The 27,577-nt window shown below is 39.2% G+C and overlaps 1 protein-coding gene across 1 annotated transcript; it reads right to left on the reverse strand.

The window, feature by feature from the left end:
* Window positions 1–18,429: 18,429 nt before the first annotated feature.
* Window positions 18,430–22,335, reverse strand: LOC145867165 (uncharacterized). The gene is made up of 2 exons (XM_082971218.1): window positions 22,281–22,335; window positions 18,430–19,634 (listed from the first exon to the last, which is right to left on the reverse strand). Exons 1-2 carry the CDS (start codon window positions 22,333–22,335, stop codon window positions 18,616–18,618), a joined length of 1,074 nt encoding a protein of 357 aa, XP_082827344.1. The 3' UTR covers window positions 18,430–18,615.
* Window positions 22,336–27,577: the final 5,242 nt, after the last annotated feature.

A 27,577-nucleotide genomic window follows, 5' to 3' on the forward strand; every position in this document is an offset into this window, starting at 1 on the left:
GTCCCAGACACTATCCGAATGGTAAAGAAGGGTCGCACGCATGGCGCAATTCGTGACAAAAAAAATCTAAATATTCCATTACCGTACTTCGAAGCATGTCAACCGCTGTTTAAAATCCATTTTTATGCCATTTTTCTCGTAAAAAAGCGATAATATTCAGACCGGGAATGTCCATTTAGCTAAACAGAGGAATGAAAACAAACCTTTCGGTCGACGCGGGCACGAGCCTGAGTCTCACAGTACTGTAACCAGCCACTACCCAAACGCGCTACTTTGTTTCAGCCAGAGCCTGCAAAGCCACGATTCCGCTTTTTGCCGCCTTCTGAGAACCTATGGCAGCCGTATGAAGTGTCACGGGACAGCTAAGATCCTCACTCTTCAATAAACAGAGACAAGAAGAACGACACCTTGTCAGACAGGCCAGTTCCTGCATGAAATCTTCTCAGGTTTTTGCCTGCCATATGAGTTCTGTTATACTCACAGACACCATTCAAACAGTTTTAGAAACTTTAGGGTGTTTTCTATCCAAAGCCAATAATTATATGCATATTCTAGTTACTGGGCAGGATTAGTAACCAGATTAAATCGGGTACGTTTTTTATCCAGCCGTGAAAATACTGCCCCCTAGCCATAACAGGTTAATACACGTGGGTGGTGTTTATATATGGAAAAATACACATTCGAAATTTTCAACCAATCGATTGGTAGAAACAAAATTAGACTCTTGGTTGGCCAAGATTTATTTTAGTTGGGGACAGCACTAGAAGATGATTTTGGGGCTCCCGAGTGGTGCATTTCAGTGCTTGAGGCGTCACTACAGACCCTGGTTCGAATCCTGGCTGTATCCCAACCGGCCGTGATTGGGAGTCCCATAGGGAGACGCACAATTGGCCAAGCGTCGTCCGTCATTGTAAAAAAGAATTTGTTCTTAACTGACTTGTCTAGTTAAATAAAGGTTACATTTGAAAAATATAATAAAACATAGAGCATTCAGAAAGTTCAGACCCCTTCCCCTTTTCCACATTTTGTTAAATTACAGCTTTATTCAAATGTTTAATGCCCATCCAAGAGACTGTCGACCAATCATGTTCACATTGTCATGCTGTGACACGCAGTTCCTAAAATACATGTTATAAACTAAGCTAATTGTCCCAAAATCCCTTTTAAAAAGTCAGGGTACGAGTGAGAAACCGTCAAGGCACCAACTTTGAGAAGGTTCTAAAACAAAGGTTTCAAACCAATTCATGAATGTTATTGAATCATATAAATGTTATTGAATCTAGGTATGTTTCACCCTTAATGTAATTGAATCTATGTATACAGTTGAAGTCGGAAGTTTACATACACATTAGCCAAATACATTTAAACTCAGTTTCTCACAATTCCTAACATTTAATCCGAGTGGAAATTCTTCCCTGTCTTAGGTCAAGTAGGATCACCACTTTATTTTAAGAATGTGAAATGTCAGAATAATAGTAGAGAGAATGATTTATTTTAGCTTTTATTTCGTTCATCACATTCCCAGTGGGTCAGAAGTTTACATACACTCAATTAGCATTTGGTTGTATTGCCTTTAAATTGTTTAACTTGGGTCAAACGTTTTGGGTAGCCTCCCACAAGCATCCCATAATAAGTTGGGTGAATTTTGGCCCATTCCTCCTGACAGAGTTGGTGTAACTGAGTCAGGTTTGTAGGTCTCTTTGCTCGTACACGCTTTTTCAGATCTGCCCACAAATGTTCTATAGGATTGAGGTCAGGGCTTTGTGATGGCCATTCCAATACATTGTTGTCCTTCAGCCATTTTGCCACAACTTTGGAAGTATGCTTGGGGTCATTGTCCATATGGAAGACTCACTTGCAACCAAGCTTTAACTTCCTGACGGATGTCTTGAGATATTGCTTCAATATATCGACATACTTTTCCTTCCTCATGATGCCATCTATTTTGTGAACTGCACTAGTCCCTATTGCAGCAAAGCATCCCCACAATATGATGCTGCCACCCCTGTGCTTCACAGTTGGGATGGTGTTCTTCGGCTTGCAAGCCTCCCCCTTTTCCCTCCAAACATAACGATGGTCATTATGGCCAAACAGTTCTATTTTTGTATAATCAGACCAGATGACATTTTTTCAAAATGTACGATCTTTGTCCCCATGTGCAGTTGCAAACCGTAGTCTGGCTTTTTTTTATGGCAGTTTTGGAGCAGTGGCTTCTTCCTTGGTGAGCGGCCTTTCAGATATAGGACTTGTTTTACTTTGGATATAGATACTTTTGTACCTGTTTCCTCCAGCATCTTCACAAGGTCCTTTGCTGTTGTTCTGGGATTGATTTGCTCTTTTCGCACCAAAGAACGTTAATCTCTAGGAGACAGAACGCGTCTCTATCCTGAGCGGTATGACAGCCGCGTGGTCCCATGGTGTTTATACTTGCGTACTATTGTTTGTACAGATGAACGTGGTACCTTCAGGCATTTGGAAATTGCTCCCAAGGATGAACCAGACTGAGGTCTTGGCTGATTTCTTTTGATATTCCCATGATGTCAAGCAAAGAGGCACCGAGTTTGAAGGTATGCCTTGAAACACATCCACAGGTACACCTCCAATTGACTCAAATGATGTCAATTAGCCTATCAGAAGCTTCTAAAGCCATGGCATAATTCTCTGGAATTCTCCAAGCTGTTTAAAGGCACAGTCAACTTAGTGTATGTAAACTTCAAACCCACTGGAATTGTGATACAGTGAATTATAAGTGAAATAATCTGTCTGTAAACAACTGTTGAAAAAATTACTTGTGTCATGCACAAAGTAGATGTCCTAACCGACTTGCCAAAATTACAGTTAGTTAACAAGAAATGTGTGGAGTGGTTGAAAAACGAGTTTTAATGACGCCAACATAAGTGTATGTAAACTTCCAATTTGACAACAATTTGACCCCCACAGCAAATCTTAACTGCCAATTATAGAATATACTATATAGCCTTGAAATCAGGTTAATTTTGACCTCATGGGTGGCCAGTCCTTGTATTTATAGTGTAGTCAATTCAGGGGGTAGCCCTGAGCTGGACTCAAACCTGGGTCCAGCAACTGTCAAGCCAACATCTTATAACTGTTATGTCAAGATGTCTGAACTTCTTGAAGAGGTCGCTAGGTTTTGGATTAAGGTTGCTACAATAGCTTTCTCTATGAATTTGAGAGTGGTTACACTTCTTCCCCCATCCCTCAGCTGTTTACCAAACCAAGCCTCTGGACAGCCATTTTGTTACTGTTTAAAACCTAGGTTGCCCCTTTAAACAAGCCACACAACAATCAATCAACCAATATGCAGTTGAAACAATAACAAAGTTGTAATTCCATCACTGTCTTGGTAATAAGATGATGATGGGGCTGGAGAAATGTAACTAATTTCAAATTCATAGACAGACCTATGGATGCAAGGACAAACCATCCATGATGTCAACATTATAGTTTTAACTATGTTGAGGCTATACAGTGTTGGTTTACATTTCTAAACATTGGAGTAAAAAAAAACGTATTAGGGGTTCTGATGGGGTACAACAGTTGAACTAAGCTCATGAGGCATGTGTTATATTCTTCAAGAATCAATGGTTATAAATAAATAATTATAAAGTCTAAATATGGATGTAGCTATTGCATATTTCCCCTTTAACACCACACATCAGTTCAACAACTGCAGAGTTTGTGCCTCTGTTTTTAAGACAGTACTTACTAGTGTTAATCAGGGAACGGTTTCTCAAAACCATCTTATTGCTAAGTTCACCGTTAGAACCATTGGATGCCTTAAGATGCGTTTGGGAAACCGGGCCCAGATATCCAGTTTCCTCCTCTTCTTCTTCCTCCTCCTTTTTCGATGTGACAGTGATCTCCTCCTCCTCCTCTTTCACTCCAAAAACGACATCCTCCTCTTTCTCATCCTCCTCTTCTTTTACTGTAACATCCTCCTCGTCTTTCACTCTGAACGCGTCTTCTTCTTCTTTCACTGTAACAGCCTCACCCTCTACTTCTTGTTTTTGTATTGTAACAGCCTCCTCTTCCTCCTCCTCTTTCACAAGAGTTTCTTTCTCCGTCCAGCAGACCTCCTCTTCTTTAACAGGAGGAGAGTAGCTTAGTAAACTCATGGTCGGAGATGTTAGCTAGTTAGCATTAGCGACTAGCTTAGTTCTAAGCTAACTTAGCAAACCAGCTAGCTGACAAACAACGTAAATATAGAATTAAATGGGCCAACACGTACATACGACATAAGTGTGTTTAATACACAGCGACTAATATACACCAAACCAGTGTAAAGAGCGTGAATGTTGTAGCTATGTTTGTTAGAAAGCTACCGAGGTGTCTGACTAGCTGTTGTTGTTGAAGGAGCGTCCCGTCCACTAGATTATACGTCACACTGGCAGCATCGCCTGAACCTAAAAGACGCACATCGCCATCTGCTGACTGGACTGGGCAACGCAGTTGAGGAACCAAACGTTTATTTTTCATTTATTTCAGGAAAGTTTAATATTATATTAAGTCGTTCAAAGAGAAGCATGTGTTGATTGATTCGTGTTTAATGAGTGAGAATATAAAACAAACTTTACACCCACTACATATTTTCATTGAACCATACTTCTGACATGGATCATTTTGACCCGAGGCATATCTTTTATCATAGCCAAAATGTGGTTTATTCAATTCTTCCAATTTTTCATGACTTTGTCAATCAACTGGTTGTTAATAAATCTAAATCATGGTTTAGTGTTTCTGTATCAATATGGACTTTTAACAAATTCAAATCCTTTGGAGTCATTTTGACCCCAGACAAAAGCACCTTTGATAAATAGGATGTTAATTTCAAATAAAAATCACATTTTATTGGTCACATACACTTGGTAAGCAGATATTATTGCGGGTGTATTGAAATGCTTGTGTTTCTAACTCCAACAGTGCAGTAATATCTAACAAGTAATATTTAACAATTTCACAACATATACCCAATACACACATATCTAAGTATTTGAATCTAAGTTTCTCTGTAGACATGATCCATCCCACCAGAGGGTGGAGGGGCACCTGTATCAGTGTTTTTGACCAGATAGACAACTGCAGACACACAGTATAGTGCCTCCCATTTACTCTCCTAAGATTGGACTTTTCTATACCACGTATCACGTGACTGTGTACAAAACTGCCATTGGTAGAAAACTCTGCCAGTGGTAGACAACTCTGCCAGTGATATACAGTGCATTCGTAAAGTATTCAGACCCCTTCACTTTTCCACATTTTGTTACATTACAGCCTTATTCTAAAATTTAATAATTTTTTCCCCTCATCAATCTACACACAATACCCCATAATGACATCACAATACCCCATAATGACATCACAATACCCCATAATGACATCACAATACCCCATAATGACAAACCAAAAACAGTTTTTTTTTTAAAACATTTTTTCAAATGTATTTTCTTGAGTATTCAGACCCTTTGCTATGAGACTCAGAATTGAGCTCAGATGCATCCTGTTTCCATTGATTATCCTTGAGATGTTTCTACAACTTGATTGGAGTCCACCTGCAGTAAATTCAATTGATTAGACATGATTTGGAAAGGCACACACCTGTCTATGTAAGGTCCCACAGTTTACAGTGCATGTCAGAGCAAAAACCAAGCCATGAGGTCAAAGGAATTGTCCATAGAGCTCTGAGACAGGAATGTGTCGAGAAACAGATCTGGGGAAAGGAGCCAAAAACTTTCTTCAGCATTGAAGGTCCCCAAGAACACAGTGGCCTCCATCATTCTTAAATGGAAGAAGTTTGGAACCACCAAGACTCTTCCTAGAGCTGGCTGCCTGGACAAACTGAGCAATCTGGGGAGAAGGGTCTTGGTCAAGGAGGTGAACAAGAACCCGATGTTCACTCTGACAGAGCTCCAGAGTTACTCTCTGGAGAAGGGAGAACCTTCCAGAACGACAACCATCTCTGCAGCACTCCAGCAATCAGGCCTTAATGTAGCAATGATTAAATTGTCAAAATGTATTTCAATGGACAATTCAGTGAACTGTTCTGTGAAAGGTGTTGGCTAGAGATGACATGCAGGAGCTCGCAGGGATTTGTAGTCTTGCATGTCGTCTACTTTGATGCCAATTAGCATTTTAGATTCCAAGAGTAAAGAGACACAAATATATTGATAAAGTATTTGTATTGATTATGGATTCCCATTAGTTCCTGCCAAGTTAGGTCAGGGAGCGTGCCAGCCTGCCTGAACCGCCCCTGAATTAACAGGTATAAATGATGGATTATGAACTAACAGGTATAAATGATGGGTTATGAATTAACAGGTATAAATGATGGGTTATGAATTAACAGGTATAAATGATGGGTTATGAATTAACAGGTATAAATGATGGGTTATGAACTAACAGGTATAAATGATGGGTTATGAATTAACAGGTATAAATGATGGGTTATGAATGAACAGGTATAAATGATGGGTTATGAATTAACAGGTATAAATGATGGGTTATGAATTAACAGGTATAAATGATGGGTTATGAATGAACAGGTATAAATGATGGGTTATGAATTAACAGGTATAAATGATGGGTTATGAATTAACAGGTATAAATGATGGGTTATGAATTAACAGGTATAAATGATGGGTTATGAACTAACAGGTATAAATGATGGGTTATGAATTAACAGGTATAAATGATGGGTTATGAATTAACACATCCCCTGCGAGCCCAGGCATTTCAATACCTTCAGGATTTCTTACGGTCCATGTGCAATGTATATGGTTATCTCTGTCTCTCTCTCCATCTCTTCTTTAACAAGCAGCCATGTTGTTGTCATTCCACTAGGGACCTGTTTTCAGCATTTTAAGTCTCCAGTCAATAACCAGTGCACTGGGATTATCCCTCTACACCCTTTACACATGTACTGCACTGGGATTATCCCTCAACACCCTTTACACATGTACTGCACTGGGATTATCCCTCTACACCCTTTACACATGTACTGTACTGGGATTATCCCTCAACACCCTTTACACATGTACTGCACTGGAAATATCCCTCTACACCCTTTACACATGTACTGCACTGGAATTATCCCTCAACACCCTTTACACATGTACTGCACTGGAAATATCCCTCTACACCCTTTACACATGTACTGCACTGGAATTATCCCTCAATACCCTTTACACATGTACTGCACTGGAATTATCCCTCAATACCCTTTACACATGTACTGCACTGGAATTATCCTTCTACACATGTACTGCACTGGAATTATCCTTCTACACATGTACTGTACTGGAAATATCCCTCAACACCCTTTACACATGTACTTCACTGGGATTATCCCTCAACACCCTTTACACATGTACTGCACTGGGATTATCCCTCTACACATGTACTGCACTGGAATTATCCCTCTACACCCTTTACACATGTACTGTACTGGAAATATCCCTCAACACCCTTTACACATGTACTGCACTGGGATTATCCCTCTACACCCTTTACACATGTACTGCACTGGGATTATCCCTCTACACCCTTTACACATGTACTGCACTGGGATTATCCCTCTACACCCTTTACACATGTACTGCACTGGAATTATCCCTCAACACCCTTTACACATGTACTGCACTGGGATTATCCCTCTACACCCTCTACACATGTACTGTACTGGGATTATCCCTCTACACCCTTTACACATGTACTGCACTGGAATTATCCCTTTACACATGTACTGCACTGGAATTATCCTTTTACACATGTACTGCACTGGGATTATCCCTCTACACCCTTTACACATGTACTGTACTGGAATTATCCCTTTACAGTTAGAAGCACTCCCTTTAAGAGTGTGCTCCTAATCTCAGCTCGTTACCTGTATAAAAGACACCTGGGAGCCAGAAATCTTTCTGATTGAGAGGGGGTCAAATACTTATTTCCCTCACTAAAATGCAAATCAATTTATAACATTTTTGACATGCATTTTTCTGGATTTTTTGTTGTTGTTATTCTGTCTCTCACTGCTCAAATAAACCTACTATTAAAATTATAGACTGATTATTTCTTTGTAAGTGGGCAAATGTACAAAATCAGCAGGGGATCAAATACTTTTTCCCCCCACTGTACATCTACATGATGTATTGTTACACCATGTAGGAGCAGTATAGACCTAGTCTGTTCATTATATACATCTACATGATGTATTGTTACACCAAAAAAAAGGGAAATTATATTATTTTATACTAATACAATTGCTCAGAGAAAGAGATTTAGTTTAACATGTAATTCTCAAAAGGCAGGGGTCGGAATTATTGCTACCCATGTTTTCAATACTCCAGCACCCTCCCCTTGGGAGGATAATGACACTGAAATGTTTAATGAGATTAGAGAACACATTGGGTGGTATCTTAGACCATTCCTCCATACAGAATCTCTCCAGGTCCTTGATTTATTTCGTCTGTCTTATGGACTGCCCTGTTCAATTCAAACCACAGGTTTTCAATGGAGTTCAAGTCTGAAGACTGAGATGGCCATAGAACATTTTTGATTTTGTGCCCAATTAACCATTTCTTCGTGGATGTTGATGTGTCTTGCTGGAAGATCCACTTATGGCCAAGTTTCAGCCTCCTAGCAGAGAGGTAACCAGGTTTTGGGCTAAAATATCCTGGTAGTGGGTAAAGTTTATTTATTTATTTTATACAGTAATTTTTGCTCATCTTTATCAATAGTATCAATAACTAGGTGCTTATTTTGATATCTAGTTATTTGACTGAGTTAGAAATACAGATGTGGAGTAGATGTAGAGTTTGTTTTAAATTCTCATAAAAAACTGAATTAATCAAACAGCACTTGTTGCTCTTTGTACGTGTTGATATAATATTCATATTTAATGGAGAGGAAAAAAACGTTTCCCTAAACTGCTTTATAATATTATAATTCAATGAAGAATAAAAATAGTTTTCCCTCCTCAACTGCGTTTCCTCCCTCCAGACAGCAGATGGCGATATGTGTCTTTCAGGCGATGTTTCTAGTGTGACGTATAATCTAGTGGACGGAACGCTTCTTCAACAACTGCAGCCACCTCGGTAGCTCGCTAGCCGACAAAGTCTGAACATTCAAGTTCTTAAGACAATTTCGTGGTTTAATTGCCACTGTGATTTAAACATAGTACTCCATTTTATGTAATATTTACGTTGTAAGTCAACTAGCTGTCTGGTCAAGTTAGCACTAGTCGCTAATGCTAACTAGCTATTATCCCCGACCATGAGTTCACTAAGCTACTCTCCTGTTAAAGAGGAGGTCTGCTGGACGGAAAAAGACACTCTCGTGAAAGAGGAGGAGGAAGAGGAGGCTGTTTCAATACAAAAACAAGTAGAGGGTGAGGCTGTTACCGTGAAAGAAGAAGAGAAAGACGTTTCAGTGAAAGAAGACGAAGACGCGTTCAGAGTGAAAGAGGAGGAGGATGTTATTGTGAAAGACGAGGAGGAAGATGCAGTTTTTGGAGTGGAGGATGAAGTGAAAGAAGATGAAGACGTTTTTGGAATGAAGGATGAAGAGGGGGAGATTACTGTCACATTAGAGGAGGACGAAGAAGAGAAGACTGGAGAACTGATTAACACCAGTAAATACAGTGAGTACTATCTAATAAAACAGGGACATTGATCTGATTAACACCAGTAAATACAGTGAGTACTATCTAATAAAACAGGGACATTGATCTGATTAACACCAGTAAATACAGTGAGTACTATCTAATAAAACAGGGACATTGATCTGATTAACACCAGTAAATACAGTGAGTACTATCTTATAAAACAGGGACATTGATCTGATTAACACCAGTAAATACAGTGAGTACTATCTAATAAAACAGGGACATTGATCTGATTAACACCAGTAAATACAGTGAGTACTATCTAATAAAACAGGGACATTGATCTGATTAACACCAGTAAATACAGTGAGTAATATCTTATAAAACAGGGACACAAACTCTGCAGTTGTTGAACTAATGTGTGATTTTTAAAAGGGCATTCTACACTTGAATATGTTTTTGTACTGTCGGAATTGTCCATGAAGTCCTACATTGATTTTTTTTTAAACTTTTCCTGTTGAAAAGTGATAAATACAGTGAAGTATAAACACACTAAAGGGAAACAAATACATGTTTTGAGCAAAATATATAACTGCAAACTAGAAGGAGTGAGTGATGTCATAGTAAGGCCTTCAAGGAGTTGGCTTGATGGGAAGTCGTGATGTCATCCAATAGGAGACTGATCTTCATGTGAATATTCATTATTCTTTTTAAAATCCTTCATGTTCTGTCAAGTTGGTTGTTGATCATTGCTAGAAAGCCGTTTTCAAGTCTTGCCATTGACTTTCAAGATGATTTAAGTCCAAACTGTAACTAGGCCACTCAGGAACATTCAATGTCATCTTGGTAAGCTCCTCCAGTGTAGATTTGGCCTTGTGGTTTAGGTTATTGTCCTGTTAGGACAGTTTTTTTGTATTCAGATCTCTGAAATGCTCTCTACCTACGTAACATTTAGTGTCTCCTTATGTTAAGCTGGGAAAACAGTTTTCATGGGCACAGAAATCCTAAATCATTTCAGAGTTTGCAAATCCAATGGTTCTAACCGAGTGTCACCTTAACTTTATTGACACCCAAATGGATACTGTCATTAACGCGGTTCTTCAATAATTACACATAATTCTTAATACTGTAGCTGTTTAGTTACAGTCACATGTTCAACTATCATCAGCTGATCCAGGAAATCATTTTCTGAATGACAGTCACATGACAAACATCACGACATGCAACAACAACCAAAGTGCCTCTTCATTCATTACTCTGGTAAAGACAGTTATGCCGTTCTCCATGTTGGATCCAACATCCCTAACAAATTGATGTTTATAAAGTGTTATTGTCTGCTTGATTTACAGTGGGGTCTCGTTAGTCTGTCTGGACACAGAGATACTTAGCTCATAATGTGTAGAGAACTGTTCCTTGATGGATAGGCTATTGTACAACACACAGAGCTATTTTCCTTTATTCAGGACATTTAGAATGACAACACATTACAGAATAGCCTAGTGGGATTATTCACAAAATTATCTGGTGATCAGGTTATGAAATGTCATGACAAAGACATTTTAATTTCCATGTTTCACCTGAAATATTAAATGATTTATAGTCCTAGGTCTACGTTATTGTTAGGTGAAGTTATGGGTCCTACAGTAGGTCTATGTTATTGTTAGGTGAAGTTATGGGTCCTACAGTAGGTCTATGTTGTTGTTAGGTGAAGTTATGGGTCCTACAGTAGGTCTATGTTGTTGTTAGATAAAGTTATGGGTCCTACAGTAGGTCTATGTTGTTGTTAGGTGAAGTTATGGGTCCTACAGTAGGTCTATGTTGTTGTTAGGTGAAGTTATGGGTCCTACAGTAGGTCTATGTTGTTGTTAGGTGAAGTTATGGGTCCTACAGTATGTCTATGTTGTTGTTAGGTGAAGTTATGGGTCCTACAGTAGGTCTATGTTGTTGTTAGATAAAGTTATGGGTCCTACAGTAGGCCTATGTTATTGTTAGGTGAAGTTATGGGTCCTACAGTAGGTCTATGTTATTGTTAGGTGAAGTTATGGGTCCTACAGTAGGTCTATGTTATTGTTAGGTGAAGTTATGGGTCCTACAGTAGGTCTATGTTATTGTTAGGTGAAGTTATGGGTCCTACAGTAGGTCTATGTTGTTGTTAGATAAAGTTATGGGTCCTACAGTAGGTCTATGTTATTGTTAGGTGAAGTTATGGGTCCTACAGTAGGTCTAAGTTATTGTTAGGTGAAGTTATGGGTCCTACAGTAGGTCTATATTGTTAGGTGAAGTTATGGGTCCTACAGTAGGTCTATGTTGTTGTTAGAAGTTATGGGTCCTACAGTAGGTCTATGTTGTTGTTAGGTGAAGTTATGGGTCCTACAGTAGGCCTATGTTATTGTTAGGTGAAGTTATGGGTCCTACAGTAGGTCTATGTTATTGTTAGGTGAAGTTATGGGTCCTACAGTAGGTCTATGTTATTGTTAGGTGAAGTTATGGGTCCTACAGTAGGTCTATGTTATTGTTAGGTGAAGTTATGGGTCCTACAGTAGGTCTATGTTGTTAGGTGAAGTTATGGGTCCTACAGTAGGTCTATGTTGTTGTTAGGTGAAGTTATGGATCCTACAGTAGGTCTATGTTATTGTTAGGCAAAGTTATGGATCCTACAGTAGGTCTATGTTATTGTTAGGTGAAGTTATGGGTCCTACAGTAGGTCTATATTGTTAGGTGAAGTTATGGGTCCTACAGTAGGTCTATGTTATTGTTAGGTGAAGTTATGGATCCTACAGTAGGTCTATGTTATTGTTAGGCGAAGTTATGGATCCTACAGTAGGTCTATGTTATTGTTAGGTGAAGTTATGGGTCCTACAGTAGGACTATGTTATTGTTGTGTGAAGTTATGGGTCCTACAGTAGGTCTATGTTGTTGTTAGAAGTTATGGGTCCTACAGTAGGTCTATGTTGTTATTAGGTGAAGTTATGGGTCCTACAGTAGGTCTATGTTATTGTTAGGTGAAGTTATGGGTCCTACAGTAGGTCTATGTTATTGTTAGGTGAAGTTATGGGTCCTATAGTAGGTCTATGTTATTGTTAGGTGAAGTTATGTTAAACACTTAGTGGACAAACCCTCATTGTCAGGCTGATGGCAAAGCTAGCCAAATAGCATTTGAAGTGTTAAGTATAAAGCAGTTGATTTGCAACAATAACACAAACATTATTTTTTTACATTTTAGTCATTTAGCAGACGCTCTTATCTAGAGCGACTTAAAGTAGTGAATGCATACATTTCATACATTTTTTTATTTTTGTACTGGCCTTCAGTGGGAATTGAACCCACAACCCTGGCGTTGCAAACACCATGCTCTACCAACTGAGCCACAGGGAAGACTATTATATTATATTAAACAGGACATTCAAACGAGCGTTACAGTTATAATCCAAAGTAGTGTGAAATGCACTCATAAGCAACCTGTAAATGGAGGCTGTTTTTGCTGTCAGCCTCTGAGAACTCCCCTGAGTTTTCCCCCACGGTGGTGAATTAGTAAATAGACACAGAGCTTAATGTGAGTTTCCTTGAGTAGCATCCTGATATGCGCTGTAATATTCAGAATACATTGTGAAAACGAAAATCTTTGCTCACCAGTTTTTGCTCCAGGCAGATATACTACATCCATAACTAGTGGTTTCCTCATTACCAGATATACTACATCCATAACTAGTGGTTTCCTCATTACCAGATATACTACATCCATAACTAGTGGTTTCCTCATTACCAGATATACTACATCCATAACTAGTGGTTTCCTCATTACCAGATATACTACATCCATAACTAGTGGTTTCCTCATTACCAGATATACTACATCCATAACTAGTGGTTTCCTCATTACCAGATATACTACATCCATAACTAGTGGTTTCCTCATTACCAGATATACTACATCCATAACTAGTGGTTTCCTCATTACCAGATATACTACATCCATAACTAGTGGTTTCCTCATTACCAGATATACTACATCCATAACTAGTGGTTTCCTCATTACCAGATATACTACATCCATAACTAGTGGTTTCCTCATTACCAGATATACTACATCCATAACTAGCGGTTTCCTCATTACCAGATATACTACATCCATAACTAGTGGTTTCCTCATTACCAGATATACTACATCCATAACTAGTGGTTTCCTCATTACCAGATATACTACATCCAATACTAGTGGTTTCCTCATTACCAGATATACTACATCCATAACTAGTGGTTTCCTCATTACCAGATATACTACATCCATAACTAGTGGTTTCCTCATTACCAGATATACTACATCCATAACTAGTGGTTTCCTCATTACCAGATATACTACATCCAATACTAGTGGTTTCCTCATTACCAGATATACTACATCCATAACTAGTGGTTTCCTCATTACCAGATATACTACATCCATAACTAGTGGTTTCCTCATTACCAGATATACTACATCCATAACTAGTGGTTTCCTCATTACCAGATATACTACATCCATAACTAGCGGTTTCCTCATTACCAGATATACTACATCCATAACTAGTGGTTTCCTCATTACCAGATATACTACATCCATAACTAGTGGTTTCCTCATTACCAGATATACTACATCCAATACTAGTGGTTTCCTCATTACCAGATATACTACATCCATAACTAGTGGTTTCCTCATTACCAGATATACTACATCCATAACTAGTGGTTTCCTCATTACCAGATATACTACATCCAATACTAGTGGTTTCCTCATTACCAGATATACTACATCCATAACTAGTGGTTTCCTCATTACCAGATATACTACATCCATAACTAGTGGTTTCCTCATTACCAGATATACTACATCCATAACTAGTGGTTTCCTCATTAGCAGGGAGGAGTTTCTGCCCTCGTGCCGCAATTTTAGCAAACACAGAAAGGGGCCTATATTGGAGACCAAAAGTCGTCTGGCACACTGCTTAGAGTTTCAACAACTTTACTAACTTACTTCTAGCCTACAATCATCGATTTCACTACTAATGTGAAAACAAGACAAAATATGACTATTCTTGCTCATTTTAAGACATTTGTCCAACAATTTTAACATGACATTACAGATGTTGTCCAACATCATGGCTCCGCTGTTGGCATCACCTTTTACAGTGGATTTCTACTGTTGTGGGCCTTTAATCATCTGTCTGACTTTGTTGTTCACACAGGAGAGATACTTAACTATCGTGGATCCTCTGGGGAGCCTCAACAACATCATGATGCTGAAGAGGCAGAGAAGAGTCTCTCCACATTAGAACACCTCAAGAAACACCTGCAGAGATCCACAGGGAAGAGAACTCACTGCTGCTCTGACTGTGGGAAGAGATTCACCTCATCAGGCATTAAAATTCATCAGAAAATCCACACAGGAGAGAAACGTTATAGCTGTACTCAATGTGGGAAGAGTTTTGGTCTATCTGGAAGTCTGACTGCACACCAGAGAACACACACAGGAGAGAAATCTTATAGCTGTGATCAATGTGGGAAGCGTTTTTGTCAATCTGGACAGCTGACAGTGCACCAGAGAACACACACAGGAGAGAAACCTTATAGCTGTCATCAATGTGGGAAGAGTTTTACTACATCTAGCCATATGACACGACACCAGAGAACACACACTGGAGAGAAATCTTATAGCTGTGATCAATGTGGGAAGAGTTTTACAACATCTGGCCATCTGACTAAACACCAGAGAATACACACAGGAGAGAAATCTTATAGCTGTGGTCAATGTGGGAAGAGATTCACCGATAAAAGACATCTGAACAAACATCAGAAAATACATGAAGGAGTTGTTTCATGATATCAATGATATAATCTCACAATGTAGAATGTTTTAACATTGTAGTAGGAGTATTTTAATGATGTCACAATGTAGAACCCTAAACGTTTGTCCCCTGTTCTATTGATTTCAACATGATATGGATATTAGCCTCAGGGGGAAAATCCAGGCTCTGAAATGGAAGAGTTACTATTTATGTGATTTAACAAAAAGTGACTAACAAAAAAAGAGCTGTGTTACACTTACCACGTTGGCGACCCACTTGAATCAAAATGCAACACTTCAAAATGTATCTGGCTGTTTTCTACAAGTTGTCCTCTAACCAGGGATGTACACATTATTCCCAGATTCCATGTGGTTTTTGAGCTGTTAGTTTTAACAGGATGTGCAACCTCATCTCCCTCCTCTCGGCACAATTGATTTTAGCATGATATTGATTAGTTATGACAAATAAGTGTTACTTATTTTAGCGACCCCTACATTTAAATGCATCACTCCAAAATGTAGCTGACTGTCTTCTGCAGGTTGTCCTCTAACCAGTGAGGTAAAATATATCTCCCATTTCCATGTGTTTATTTTAGTTGTGTTAGTTTCAACAGCACGTACAACCTGATTTCCCCCCTAATCGATATCAGTGATTTATTGCTGCTTGTGCAGTTATAAGCTGCTTGTTTCAAAAAATACAAGTAATATGATTATTGTGGCAGATGTTTGTGTATATTGCACATGTTATGTTTAGGTTTTCAATTTATCCCAAACTGTTTCTGCATATTGGTTATTGATTTAGACACGTTAAAACAGTTTTAACGTGTCTTAATCAATTGAGGATATCCCAAGTGTGGTCTCCCTGAGATCCCAAGTTAGAGGGATCCCTCGTGCACCATTTACCCAGGTCATCAGGAGCGGTCACCAAGTGAAGATTCACATCCCCAAATGTGGTGGTTAATTTCTTTAAAATCAATTGAGACAAACTTATCACACAAGTCAGAGTTATTCTTAAACTAAATCTTTATTCACTTAATAATGGAGCAGGGCAATACAACGTACACATACAAAATTAATCAAACGAGTGCTCTACGATAATGATGGCTGGTCAACAACTCCCCCCCAGATGATTCGTTGAGAGCCACAATACAAAAGTACAAAGGTATTTTACAGCCAAGATACACCCCTTTCAACCTACATGACTGGGACCTAAAAAGACACCCACCATGAGACCCACTAAATCTGCCCAAGAAGAGGCAAACAAAAGAAAATCCCACACCAAACTTAAAGACAGGAAGTAAACCAAAAAGGTGGAGCAACTAAAGGTGTTGACTCTCCACATGTATCAAGACAACTGGAGCACTGGGCCAGACACTCTTAAATAGAACCTGGACCAGCTCAGGTGAAACACCTTCCCACTAACGAGATGGACAAGCCAGCACAGGTGTAACACATACTGACTAACGAGGTGACACCAATCAGTGTGTCCTACGTGCTAACGAGCTAGACGGGCTAACGAGCTAGACGGGCTAACGGGCTAACGAGCTATACGTGCTGACGGAACTAGACGTGCTGACGGAACTAGACGTGCTAACGAGCTAGACGTGCTATACATGCTAACGAGCTAGACGTGCTAACGAGCTAAAGTCCAACCTCAAAACATAAATGGAAAAACCAAAGCCTGTAACACCTTCCCCCTTAAGACAACAAATATATCCTATATTTCTTTTGGACAAGTTTGCTCACCACCAACAGAAAACAACTTCCATTTCACATTATAATCAACTAAATGTATTCCCTTCTACAATATAAACATGGTGTCTACTGGCTGTCAACAATTAAAAACAAGAAAAAACATTTCTAAATAATATACAGTATCTTTTCTCCTTCATCTTTCGTTCTATACAATCCTTCCTTAGCTTCTAGAACTCTCGTCCTCTTGGAACGAGCCCAAACAAAACTCATCTCCAATAGGACACAGACATGTCTGATTTCAAGAGGAAACTCCTGCAATATCCGTACTAACTTTCCACCTCACTGCAGAGCTTCTCTCTCTTTTCAGGGTTCACTAGATAGGCATGTTGTTGGATCGGGGCCCAGTCCCCAATGTCATGCTCTAGTACATTTGGGTTGGCACATCTGAGAATGAACCCTGATATTCTAAAAGCAGGGCAACAATGTCAATATAATTGTACCAAAAAAATTGTCAGTTGGTTGAATAATCATGATTACTAAATGTTACATGAAATGTAAATATGAAATAGCCCCAATGTCAAAACACAGTTTTAACGTGTCCAAATCAATAACCAATATGCAGAAACAGTTTGGGATGAATTGAAAATCTAAACATAACATGTGCTATATACACAAACATCTGCCACAATAATCATATTACTTGTATTTTTTTTTAAACAAGCACCTTGTTTTGACAAGTAGCAATAAATCACTGATAATCAATTAGGGGGGAAATCAGGTTGTACGTGATGTTGAAACTAACAACTAAACAAAACACATGGAAATGGGAGATATATTTTACCTCACTGGTTAGAGGACCTACCTGCAGAAGACAGTCAGCTACATTTTGGAGTGATGCATTTAAATTTAGGGGTCGCTAAACAAAGGAACACAACACTTATTTGTCATAACTCATCGATATCATGTTGAAATCAATTGTGTGACAGAAGGGAGATGAGGTTGCACGTCCTGTTAAAACTAACAGCTCAAAAACCACACGGAATCTGGGAGTAATGTGTACATCACTGGTGAGAGGACAATTTGTAGAAAACAGCTAGCTACATTTTGAAGTGGTGCATTTTGATTCCAGTGGGTAACCAACGTGGTAAGTGTAACAACTTTTTTGTTAGTAACTTTTTGTTAAATCACATATATAGTACTCTTTCAATTCAGAGCCTGGATTTTCCCCCTGAGGCTAATATCCATATCATGTTGAAATCAATAGAACAGGGGACAAACGTTTAGGGTTCTACATTGGGACATCATTAAAATACTCCTACTACAATGTTCAAAAATTCTACATTGTGACATTAGTTCATTGATATCATGAAACAACTCCTTAATGTAAGTAGTTTCTGACATTTGATCAGAGATCTTTTATCAGATTATCTCTGGTCACAGCTATGAGGGTTCTCTCCTGTGTGTGTTCTCTGGTGTTTAGTCAGACGACGAGACTCAGTAAAAAACTCTTCCCATACTGATCACAGCTATTCGGTTTCTCTCCTATGTGTGTTCTCTGGTGTTTAGTCAGACCCCCAGACTCAGTAAAACTCTTCCCACACTGATCACAGCTATATGGTTTCTCTCCTGTGTGTGTTCTCTGGTGCACTGTCAGATGGCCAGATTGAACAAAACTCTTCCCACATTGACCACAGCTATAAGGTTTCTCTCCTGTGTGTGTTCTCTGGTGTAGCGTCAGAGTGCTAGATGCAGCAAAACTCTTTCCACATTGATCACAGCTATAAGGTTTATCTCCTGTGTGTGTTCTCTGGTGTAATGTCAGATGGCCAGATTGAACAAAACTCTTCCCACATTGACCACAGCCATAAGGTTTCTCTCCTGTGTGTGTTCTCTGGTGTAGATTCAGATTGGTAGATGCAGCAAAACTCTTCCCACATTGATCACAGCTATAGGGTTTCTCTCCTGTGTGTATTCTCTGGTGCACAGTCAGTTCTCCAGATCGACCAAAACTCTTCCCACATTGATCACAGCTATAAGATTTCTCTCCTGTGTGTGTTATCTTGTGTTGAGTCAGAATGTTAGATGTAATAAAACTCTTCCCACATTCATCACAGCTATAAGGTTTCTCTCCTGTGTGTGTTCTCTGGTGTTTAGTCAGACCCCCAGACTCAGTAAAACTCTTCTCACACTGATCACAGCTATACGGTTTCTCTCCTGTGTGTGTTCTCTGGTGTGATGTCAGATTGCCAGATTGAACAAAACTCTTCCCACATTGATCACAGCTATAAGGTTTCTCTCCTGTGTGTGTTCTCTGATGAATTTTAATGCCTGATGAGGTGAATCTCTTCCCACAGTCAGAGCAGCAGTGAGTTCTCTTCCCTGTGGATCTCTGCAGGTGTTTATTGAGGTGTTCTGATCTGGAGAGACTCTTCTCTGCCTTGTCAGCGTCATGATGTTGTTGAGGGTCCCCAGAGGATCCACGATAGTCCCGCCTCTCTCCTGTGTGAACAACAAAGTCAGACAGATGGTTAAAGGCCCACAACAGCAGAAATCCATTGTTTATTTGAGGTAAAAGGTCCTACCCATGAAGTTGTACAACAATTGACGTCTGTTCAATTATTTGACAATTAAGACAGTCAACTTAGCAACAATCATATTTTGTCTTGTTTTCACATTAGTAGTAACTAGAAATAAGTTATTCATGTTGTTGAAACTCTAAGCAGTGTACCAGACGACTTTTGGTCTCCAATATAGGCCCCTTTCTGTGTTTGCTAAAATTGCAGCACGAGGGCGATGCACACACAATCTGGTTGTAGAAACTCCTCCCTGCTAATGAGGAAACCACTAGTTATGGATGTAGTATATCTGCTAATGAGGAAACCACTAGTTATGGATGTAGTATATCTGGTAATGAGGAAACCACTAGTTATGGATGTAGTATATCTGGTAAGGAGGAAACCACTAGTTATGGATGTAGTATATCTGCTAATGAGGAAACCACTAGTTATGGATGTAGTATATCTGCCTGGAGCAAAAATGGTGAGCTAAGATTTTAGTTTTTCACAATGTATTCTGAATATTACAGCGCAAGATCAGGAGTGCTACTCAAGGAAACTCACATTAAGCTCTGTGTCTATTCACTAATTCACCACCATGGGGGAAAACTCAGGGGAGTTCTCATAGGCTGACAGCAAAAATAGCCTCCATTTCCAGGTTGCTTATGAGTGCATTTCACATTACTTTTGGATTATAACTGTAAGGCTCGTTTGAATCTCCTGCTTAATATGTTTGTGTTATTGTCGCAAATCAACTAATTTATACTTAAAAAACACTTCAACCAGTAAAATGCTCTTTGGCTAGCTTTAACATCAGCCTGACAATGAGGGTTTGTACATTTGCATCTAGACGTTCCGCTAGCGGAACGCCTCACTAATATCCAACGGTAGAGCGTGGCGCGGAATACAAAAACCTTAAAAATGCTATAACTTCAATTTCTCAAACATATGACTATTTTACACCATTTGAAAGATAAGACTAAGTATCTCTGTGTCCAAACAGACTAACGAGACCCCGCTGTAAATCAAGCAGACAATAACACACTATAAACATCAATTTGTTAGGGATGTTGGATCCAACATGGAGCACGGCATAACTGTCTTTACCAGAGTAATGAATGAAGAAGCACTTTGGTTGTTGTTGCATGTCGTGATGTTTGTCATGTGACTGTCATTCAGAAAATGATTTCCTGGATCAGCTGATGATAGTTGAACATGTGACTGGAACTAAACAGCTACAGTATTAAGAATTATGTGTTATTATTGAAGAACCACGTTAATGACAGTATCCATTTGGGTGTTGTCAATAAAGTTAAGATGACTCTTGGTTAGAACCATTGGATTTAGCAAACTCTGAAATGATTTAGGATTTCTGTGCCCATGAAAACTGTTTTCCCAGCGTAATATAAGGAGACACTAAATGTTACGTAATTAGAGAGCATTTCAGAGATCTGAATACAAAAAACTGTCTGACAGCAAGATCCAGTATTTAAGTTGAAGTTCATCATATGACAAGCTTAATGTTATGACTATAACTACTGTTCCCTGAAGGAGGGAAACTAGGTACAACATACAATTAAATCCTCATGTTATGACTATAACTATTGTTCCCTGAAGGAGGGAAACTAGGTACAACATACTATTAAATCCACACGTTATGACTATAACTACTGTTCCCTGAAGGAGGGAAACTAGGTACAACATACTATTAAATCCTCATGTTATGACTATAACTACTGTTCCCTGAAGGAGGAAAACTAGGTACAACATACTATTAAATCCACATGTTATGACTATAACTACTGTTCCCTGAAGGAGGGAAACTAGGTACAACATACTATTAAATCCTCATGTTATGACTATAACTACTGTTCCCTGCAGGAGGAAAACTAGGTACAACATACTATTAAATCCACATGTTATGACTATAACTACTGTTCCCTGAAGGAGGAAAACTAGGTACAACATACTATTAAATCCACATGTTATGACTATAACTACTGTTCCCTGAAGGAGGAAAACTAGGTACAACATACTATTAAATCCACATGTTATGACTATAACTACTGTTCCCTGAAGGAGGAAAACTAGGTACAACATACTATTAAATCCACATGTTATGACTATAACTACTGTTCCCTGAAGGAGGAAAACTAGGTACAACATACTATTAAATCCACATGTTATGACTATAACTACTGTTCCCTGAAGGAGGGAAACTAGGTACAACATACTATTAAATCCTCATGTTATGACTATAACTACTGTTCCCTGAAGGAGGAAAACTAGGTACAACATACTATTAAATCCACACGTTATGACTATAACTACTGTTCCCTGAAGGAGGAAAACTAGGTACAACATACTATTAAATCCTCATGTTATGACTATAACTACTGTTCCCTGAAGGAGGAAAACTAGGTACAACATACTATTAAATCCACATGTTATGACTATAACTACTGTTCCCTGAAGGAGGAAAACTAGGTACAACATACTATTAAATCCGTGCCTCTCTGGAAGCCCCGCCTTCCACAGGTGATGACCGTGAGGCTCGGATTTATTCCTTAAATTTAATACCGCTCTTCACCGACCCAGGAAAGGGCAGCGCCAAACACGTGTTGCACCTCGTTTCCCTCCTTCATGGAAGAGTAATTATAATCAAAGTTACACTCCCTTTCAGTCGGTCAACTTCGGTACAACATACTATGGGAAAATACAATCATTCCCCATGCCGACCCAATCGGATACTAAATGAAACGACCCCTGGCAGACCACCCAGACCTTACCCCGCAGTTTTGTCAATTTATTCATTGTCTTTTGTTTGAAACTCCTGTCAATGTTGAGTAAGGACGCACACCTGAATACGCATATAGAAGTAGGATTAATCTACCTGGCCTGTACACAAATGTAGGCCTATAAATGTGCCCATTTGGGGATGTCTGATAGTATTTCAACCTGGTCGAGAATAATTTTTATTTTATTAACCTCTTACATCTAGACGTTCCGCTAGCGGAACACCTGCTCCAATATCCAATGATAGGCGTGGCGCGAATTACAAATTCCTCAAAAATACAAAAACTCCAATTTTTCAAACATATGACTATTTCACAGCATTTTAAAGATAAGACTCTCCTTTATCTAACCACACTGTCCGATTTCAAAAAGGCTTTACAGCGAAAGCAAAACATTAGATTATGTCAGCAGAGTACCAAGCCAGAAATAATCAGACACCCATTTTTCAAGCTAGCATATAATGTCACAAAAACCCAGAAGACAGCTAAATGCAGCACTAACCTTTGATGATCTTCATCAGATGACACACCTAGGACATGTTATACAATACATGCATGTTTTGTTCAATTAAGTTCATATTTATATCAAAAAACAGCTTTTTACATTAGCATGTGACGTTCAGAACTAGCATACCCCCCGCAAACTTCCGGGGAATTTGCTAACAATTTACTAAATTACTCACGATAAATGTTCACAAAAAGCATAACAATTATTTTAAGAATTATAGATACATAACTCCTCTATTCACTCGATATGTCCGATTTTAAAATAGCTTTTTGGTGAAAGCACATTTTGCAATATTCTAAGTACATAGCCCAGGCATCACGGGCTAGCTATTTAGACACCCGGCAAGTTTAGCACTCACTAATATCAGATTTACTATTATAAAAGTTTGTTTACCTTTTGTTGTCTTCGTCAGAATGCACTCCCAGGACTGCTACTTCAATAACAAATGTTGGTTTGGTCCAAAATAATCCATCGTTATATCCGAATAGTGGCGTTTTGTTCGTGCGTCCCAGACACTATCCGAATGGTAAAGAAGGGTCGCACGCATGGCGCAATTCGTGACAAAAAAAATCTAAATATTCCATTACCGTACTTCGAAGCATGTCAACCGCTGTTTAAAATCCATTTTTATGCCATTTTTCTCGTAAAAAAGCGATAATATTCCGACCGGGAATGTCCATTTAGCTAAACAGAGGAATGAAAACAAACCTTTCGGTCGACGCGGGCACGAGCCTGAGTCTCACAGTACTGTAACCAGCCACTACCCAAACGCGCTACTTTGTTTCAGCCAGAGCCTGCAAAGCCACGATTCCGCTTTTTGCCGCCTTCTGAGAACCTATGGCAGCCGTAGGAAGTGTCACGGGACAGCTAAGATCCTCACTCTTCAATAAACAGAGACAAGAAGAACGACACCTTGTCAGACAGGCCAGTTCCTGCATGAAATCTTCTCAGGTTTCGAAATTTTCAACCAATCGATTGGTAGAAACAAAATTAGACTCTTGGTTGGCCAAGATTTATTTTAGTTGGGGACAGCACTAGAAGATGATTTTGGGGCTCCCGAGTGGTGCATTTCAGTGCTTGAGGCGTCACTACAGACCCTGGTTCGAATCCTGGCTGTATCCCAACCGGCCGTGATTGGGAGTCCCATAGGGAGACGCACAATTGGCCAAGCGTCGTCCGTCATTGTAAAAAAGAATTTGTTCTTAACTGACTTGTCTAGTTAAATAAAGGTTACATTTGAAAAATATAATAAAACATAGAGCATTCAGAAAGTTCAGACCCCTTCCCCTTTTCCACATTTTGTTAAATTACAGCTTTATTCAAATGTTTAATGCCCATCCAAGAGACTGTCGACCAATCATGTTCACATTGTCATGCTGTGACACGCAGTTCCTAAAATACATGTTATAAACTAAGCTAATTGTCCCAAAATCCCTTTTAAAAAGTCAGGGTACGAGTGAGAAACCGTCAAGGCACCAACTTTGAGAAGGTTCTAAAACAAAGGTTTCAAACCAATTCATGAATGTTATTGAATCATATAAATGTTATTGAATCTAGGTATGTTTCACCCTTAATGTAATTGAATCTATGTATACAGTTGAAGTCGGAAGTTTACATACACATTAGCCAAATACATTTAAACTCAGTTTCTCACAATTCCTAACATTTAATCCGAGTGGAAATTCTTCCCTGTCTTAGGTCAAGTAGGATCACCACTTTATTTTAAGAATGTGAAATGTCAGAATAATAGTAGAGAGAATGATTTATTTTAGCTTTTATTTCATTCATCACATTCCCAGTGGGTCAGAAGTTTACATACACTCAATTAGCATTTGGTGGTATTGCCTTTAAATTGTTTAACTTGGGTCAAACGTTTTGGGTAGCCTCCCACAAGCATCCCACAATAAGTTGGGTGAATTTTGGCCCATTCCTCCTGACAGAGTTGGTGTAACTGAGTCTGGTTTGTAGGTCTCTTTGCTCGTACACGCTTTTTCAGTTCTGCCCACAAATGTTCTATAGGATTGAGGTCAGGGCTTTGTGATGGCCATTCCAATACATTGTTGTCCTTCAGCCATTTTGCCACAACTTTGGAAGTATGCTTGGGGTCATTGTCCATATGGAAGACTCACTTGCAACCAAGCTTTAACTTCCTGACGGATGTCTTGAGATATTGCTTCAATATATCGACATACTTTTCCTTCCTCATGATGCCATCTATTTTGTGAACTGCACTAGTCCCTATTGCAGCAAAGCATCCCCACAATATGATGCTGCCACCCCTGTGCTTCACAGTTGGGATGGTGTTCTTCGGCTTGCAAGCCTCCCCCTTTTCCCTCCAAACATAACGATGGTCATTATGGCCAAACCGTTCTATTTTTGTATAATCAGACCAGATGACATTTTTTCAAAATGTACGATCTTTGTCCCCATGTGCAGTTGCAAACCGTAGTCTGGCTTTTTTTTATGGCAGTTTTGGAGCAGTGGCTTCTTCCTTGGTGAGCGGCCTTTCAGATATAGGACTTGTTTTACTTTGGATATAGATACTTTTGTACCTGTTTCCTCCAGCATCTTCACAAGGTCCTTTGCTGTTGTTCTGGGATTGATTTGCTCTTTTCGCACCAAAGAACGTTAATCTCTAGGAGACAGAACGCGTCTCTATCCTGAGCGGTATGACAGCCGCGTGGTCCCATGGTGTTTATACTTGCGTACTATTGTTTGTACAGATGAACGTGGTACCTTCAGGCGTTTGGAAATTGCTCCCAAGGATGAACCAGACTGAGGTCTTGGCTGATTTCTTTTGATATTCCCATGATGTCAAGCAAAGAGGCACCGAGTTTGAAGGTAGGCCTTGAAACACATCCACAGGTACACCTCCAATTGACTCAAATGATGTCAATTAGCCTATCAGAAGCTTCTAAAGCCATGGCATAATTCTCTGGAATTCTCCAAGCTGTTTAAAGGCACAGTCAACTTAGTGTATGTAAACTTCAAACCCACTGGAATTGTGATACAGTGAATTATAAGTGAAATAATCTGTCTGTAAACAACTGTTGAAAAAATTACTTGTGTCATGCACAAAGTAGATGTCCTAACCGACTTGCCAAAATTACAGTTAGTTAACAAGAAATGTGTGGAGTGGTTGAAAAACGAGTTTTAATGACGCCAACATAAGTGTATGTAAACTTCCAATTTGACAACAATTTGACCCCCACAGCAAATCTTAACTGCCAATTATAGAATATACTATATAGCCTTGAAATCAGGTTAAAACTATAATTTTGACCTCATGGGTGGCCAGTCCTTGTATTTATAGTGTAGTCAATTCAGGGGGTAGCCCTGAGCTGGACTCAAACCTGGGTCCAGCAACTGTCAAGCCAACATCTTACAACTGTTACACCAAGATGTCTGAACTTCTTGAAGAGGTCGCTAGGTGTTGGGTTACGGTTGCTACAATAGCTTTCTCTATGAATTTGAGAGTGGTTACATTTCTCCTTCCCCCATCCCTCAGCTGTTTACCAAACCAAGCCTCTGGGCAGCCATTTTGTTTCTGTTTAAAACCTAGGTTGCCCCTTTAAACAAGCCACACAACAATAAATCAACCAATATGCAGTTGAAACAATAACAAAGTTGTAATTCCATCACTGTCTTGGTAATAAGATGATGATGGGGCTGGAGAAATGTAACTAATTTCAAATTCATAGACAGACCTATGGATGCAAGGACTGATCATCCATGATATCAACATTATAGTTTTAACCATGTTGAGGCTATACAGTGTTGATTTACATTGTTTCTAGACATTGGAGTAAAAAAAGCTTATTTGGGGTTCTGATGGGGTACAACAGTTGAACTAAGCTCATGAGGCATGTGTTATATTCTTCAAGAATCAATGGCTATAAATAAATAATTATAAAGTCACAATATGGATGTAGCAATTGCAGATTTCCCCTTTAACACCACACATCAGTTAAACAACTGCAGAGTTTGTGCCTCTGTATTTAAGACAGTACTTACTAGTGTTAATCAGGGCCCGTTCATCATTAGAACCATTGGATGCCTTAACATGCCTTTGGGAAACCGGGCCCAGATATCCAGTTTCTTCCTCTTCTTCCTTCTTCGATGTGACAGTCATCTCCTCTTTCACTCCAAAAACTGCATCCTCCTCCTCCTTAACTCTGAACACGTCTTCCTCTTCTTTCACTGTAACGTCTTTCTCTTCTTCTTTCACGGTAACAGCCTCACCCTCTACTTGTTTTTGTATTGAAACAGCCTCCTCTTCCTCCTCCTCTTTGACGAGAGCTTCTTTCTCCGTCCAGCAGACATCTTCTTTAACAGGAGGAGAGTAACTTTGTGAGCGCATGGTCGGAGATGTTAGCTAGCTAAGCTAATGCTAACTTAACCAGCCCGCTAGCTGACTAATAACAACAACACCGTAAATATGAAATTAAATCGGATAACTAACTAGACGACAGAAGTGGGTTTAAAACACAGTTGCTAATATACACTAAAGCGCCCAAAGAGCTTTATTGGTTCGGCTATTTTGTCTAGCAAGCTACAGAGGTGGCTGAATAACTGTTGCTACTG

This window comes from Salmo salar, unplaced genomic scaffold (assembly GCF_965601325.2).
Source record: "Salmo salar unplaced genomic scaffold, fSalSal1 ptg000221l, whole genome shotgun sequence".
NCBI classification, from domain to species: domain Eukaryota; kingdom Metazoa; phylum Chordata; class Actinopteri; order Salmoniformes; family Salmonidae; genus Salmo; species Salmo salar.

Coding starts and splice junctions, on each gene's coding strand:
- LOC145867165 (XM_082971218.1), bottom strand. CDS start 22,335: ATGAAGGAGGGAAACGAGGTGCAACACGTGTTTGGCGCTGCCCTTTCC. Junction 19,635..22,280: donor CGCTGCCCTTTCCTGGGTCG/GTGAAGAGCGGT, acceptor TTGTTCACACAG/GAGAGAGGCGGGACTATCGT.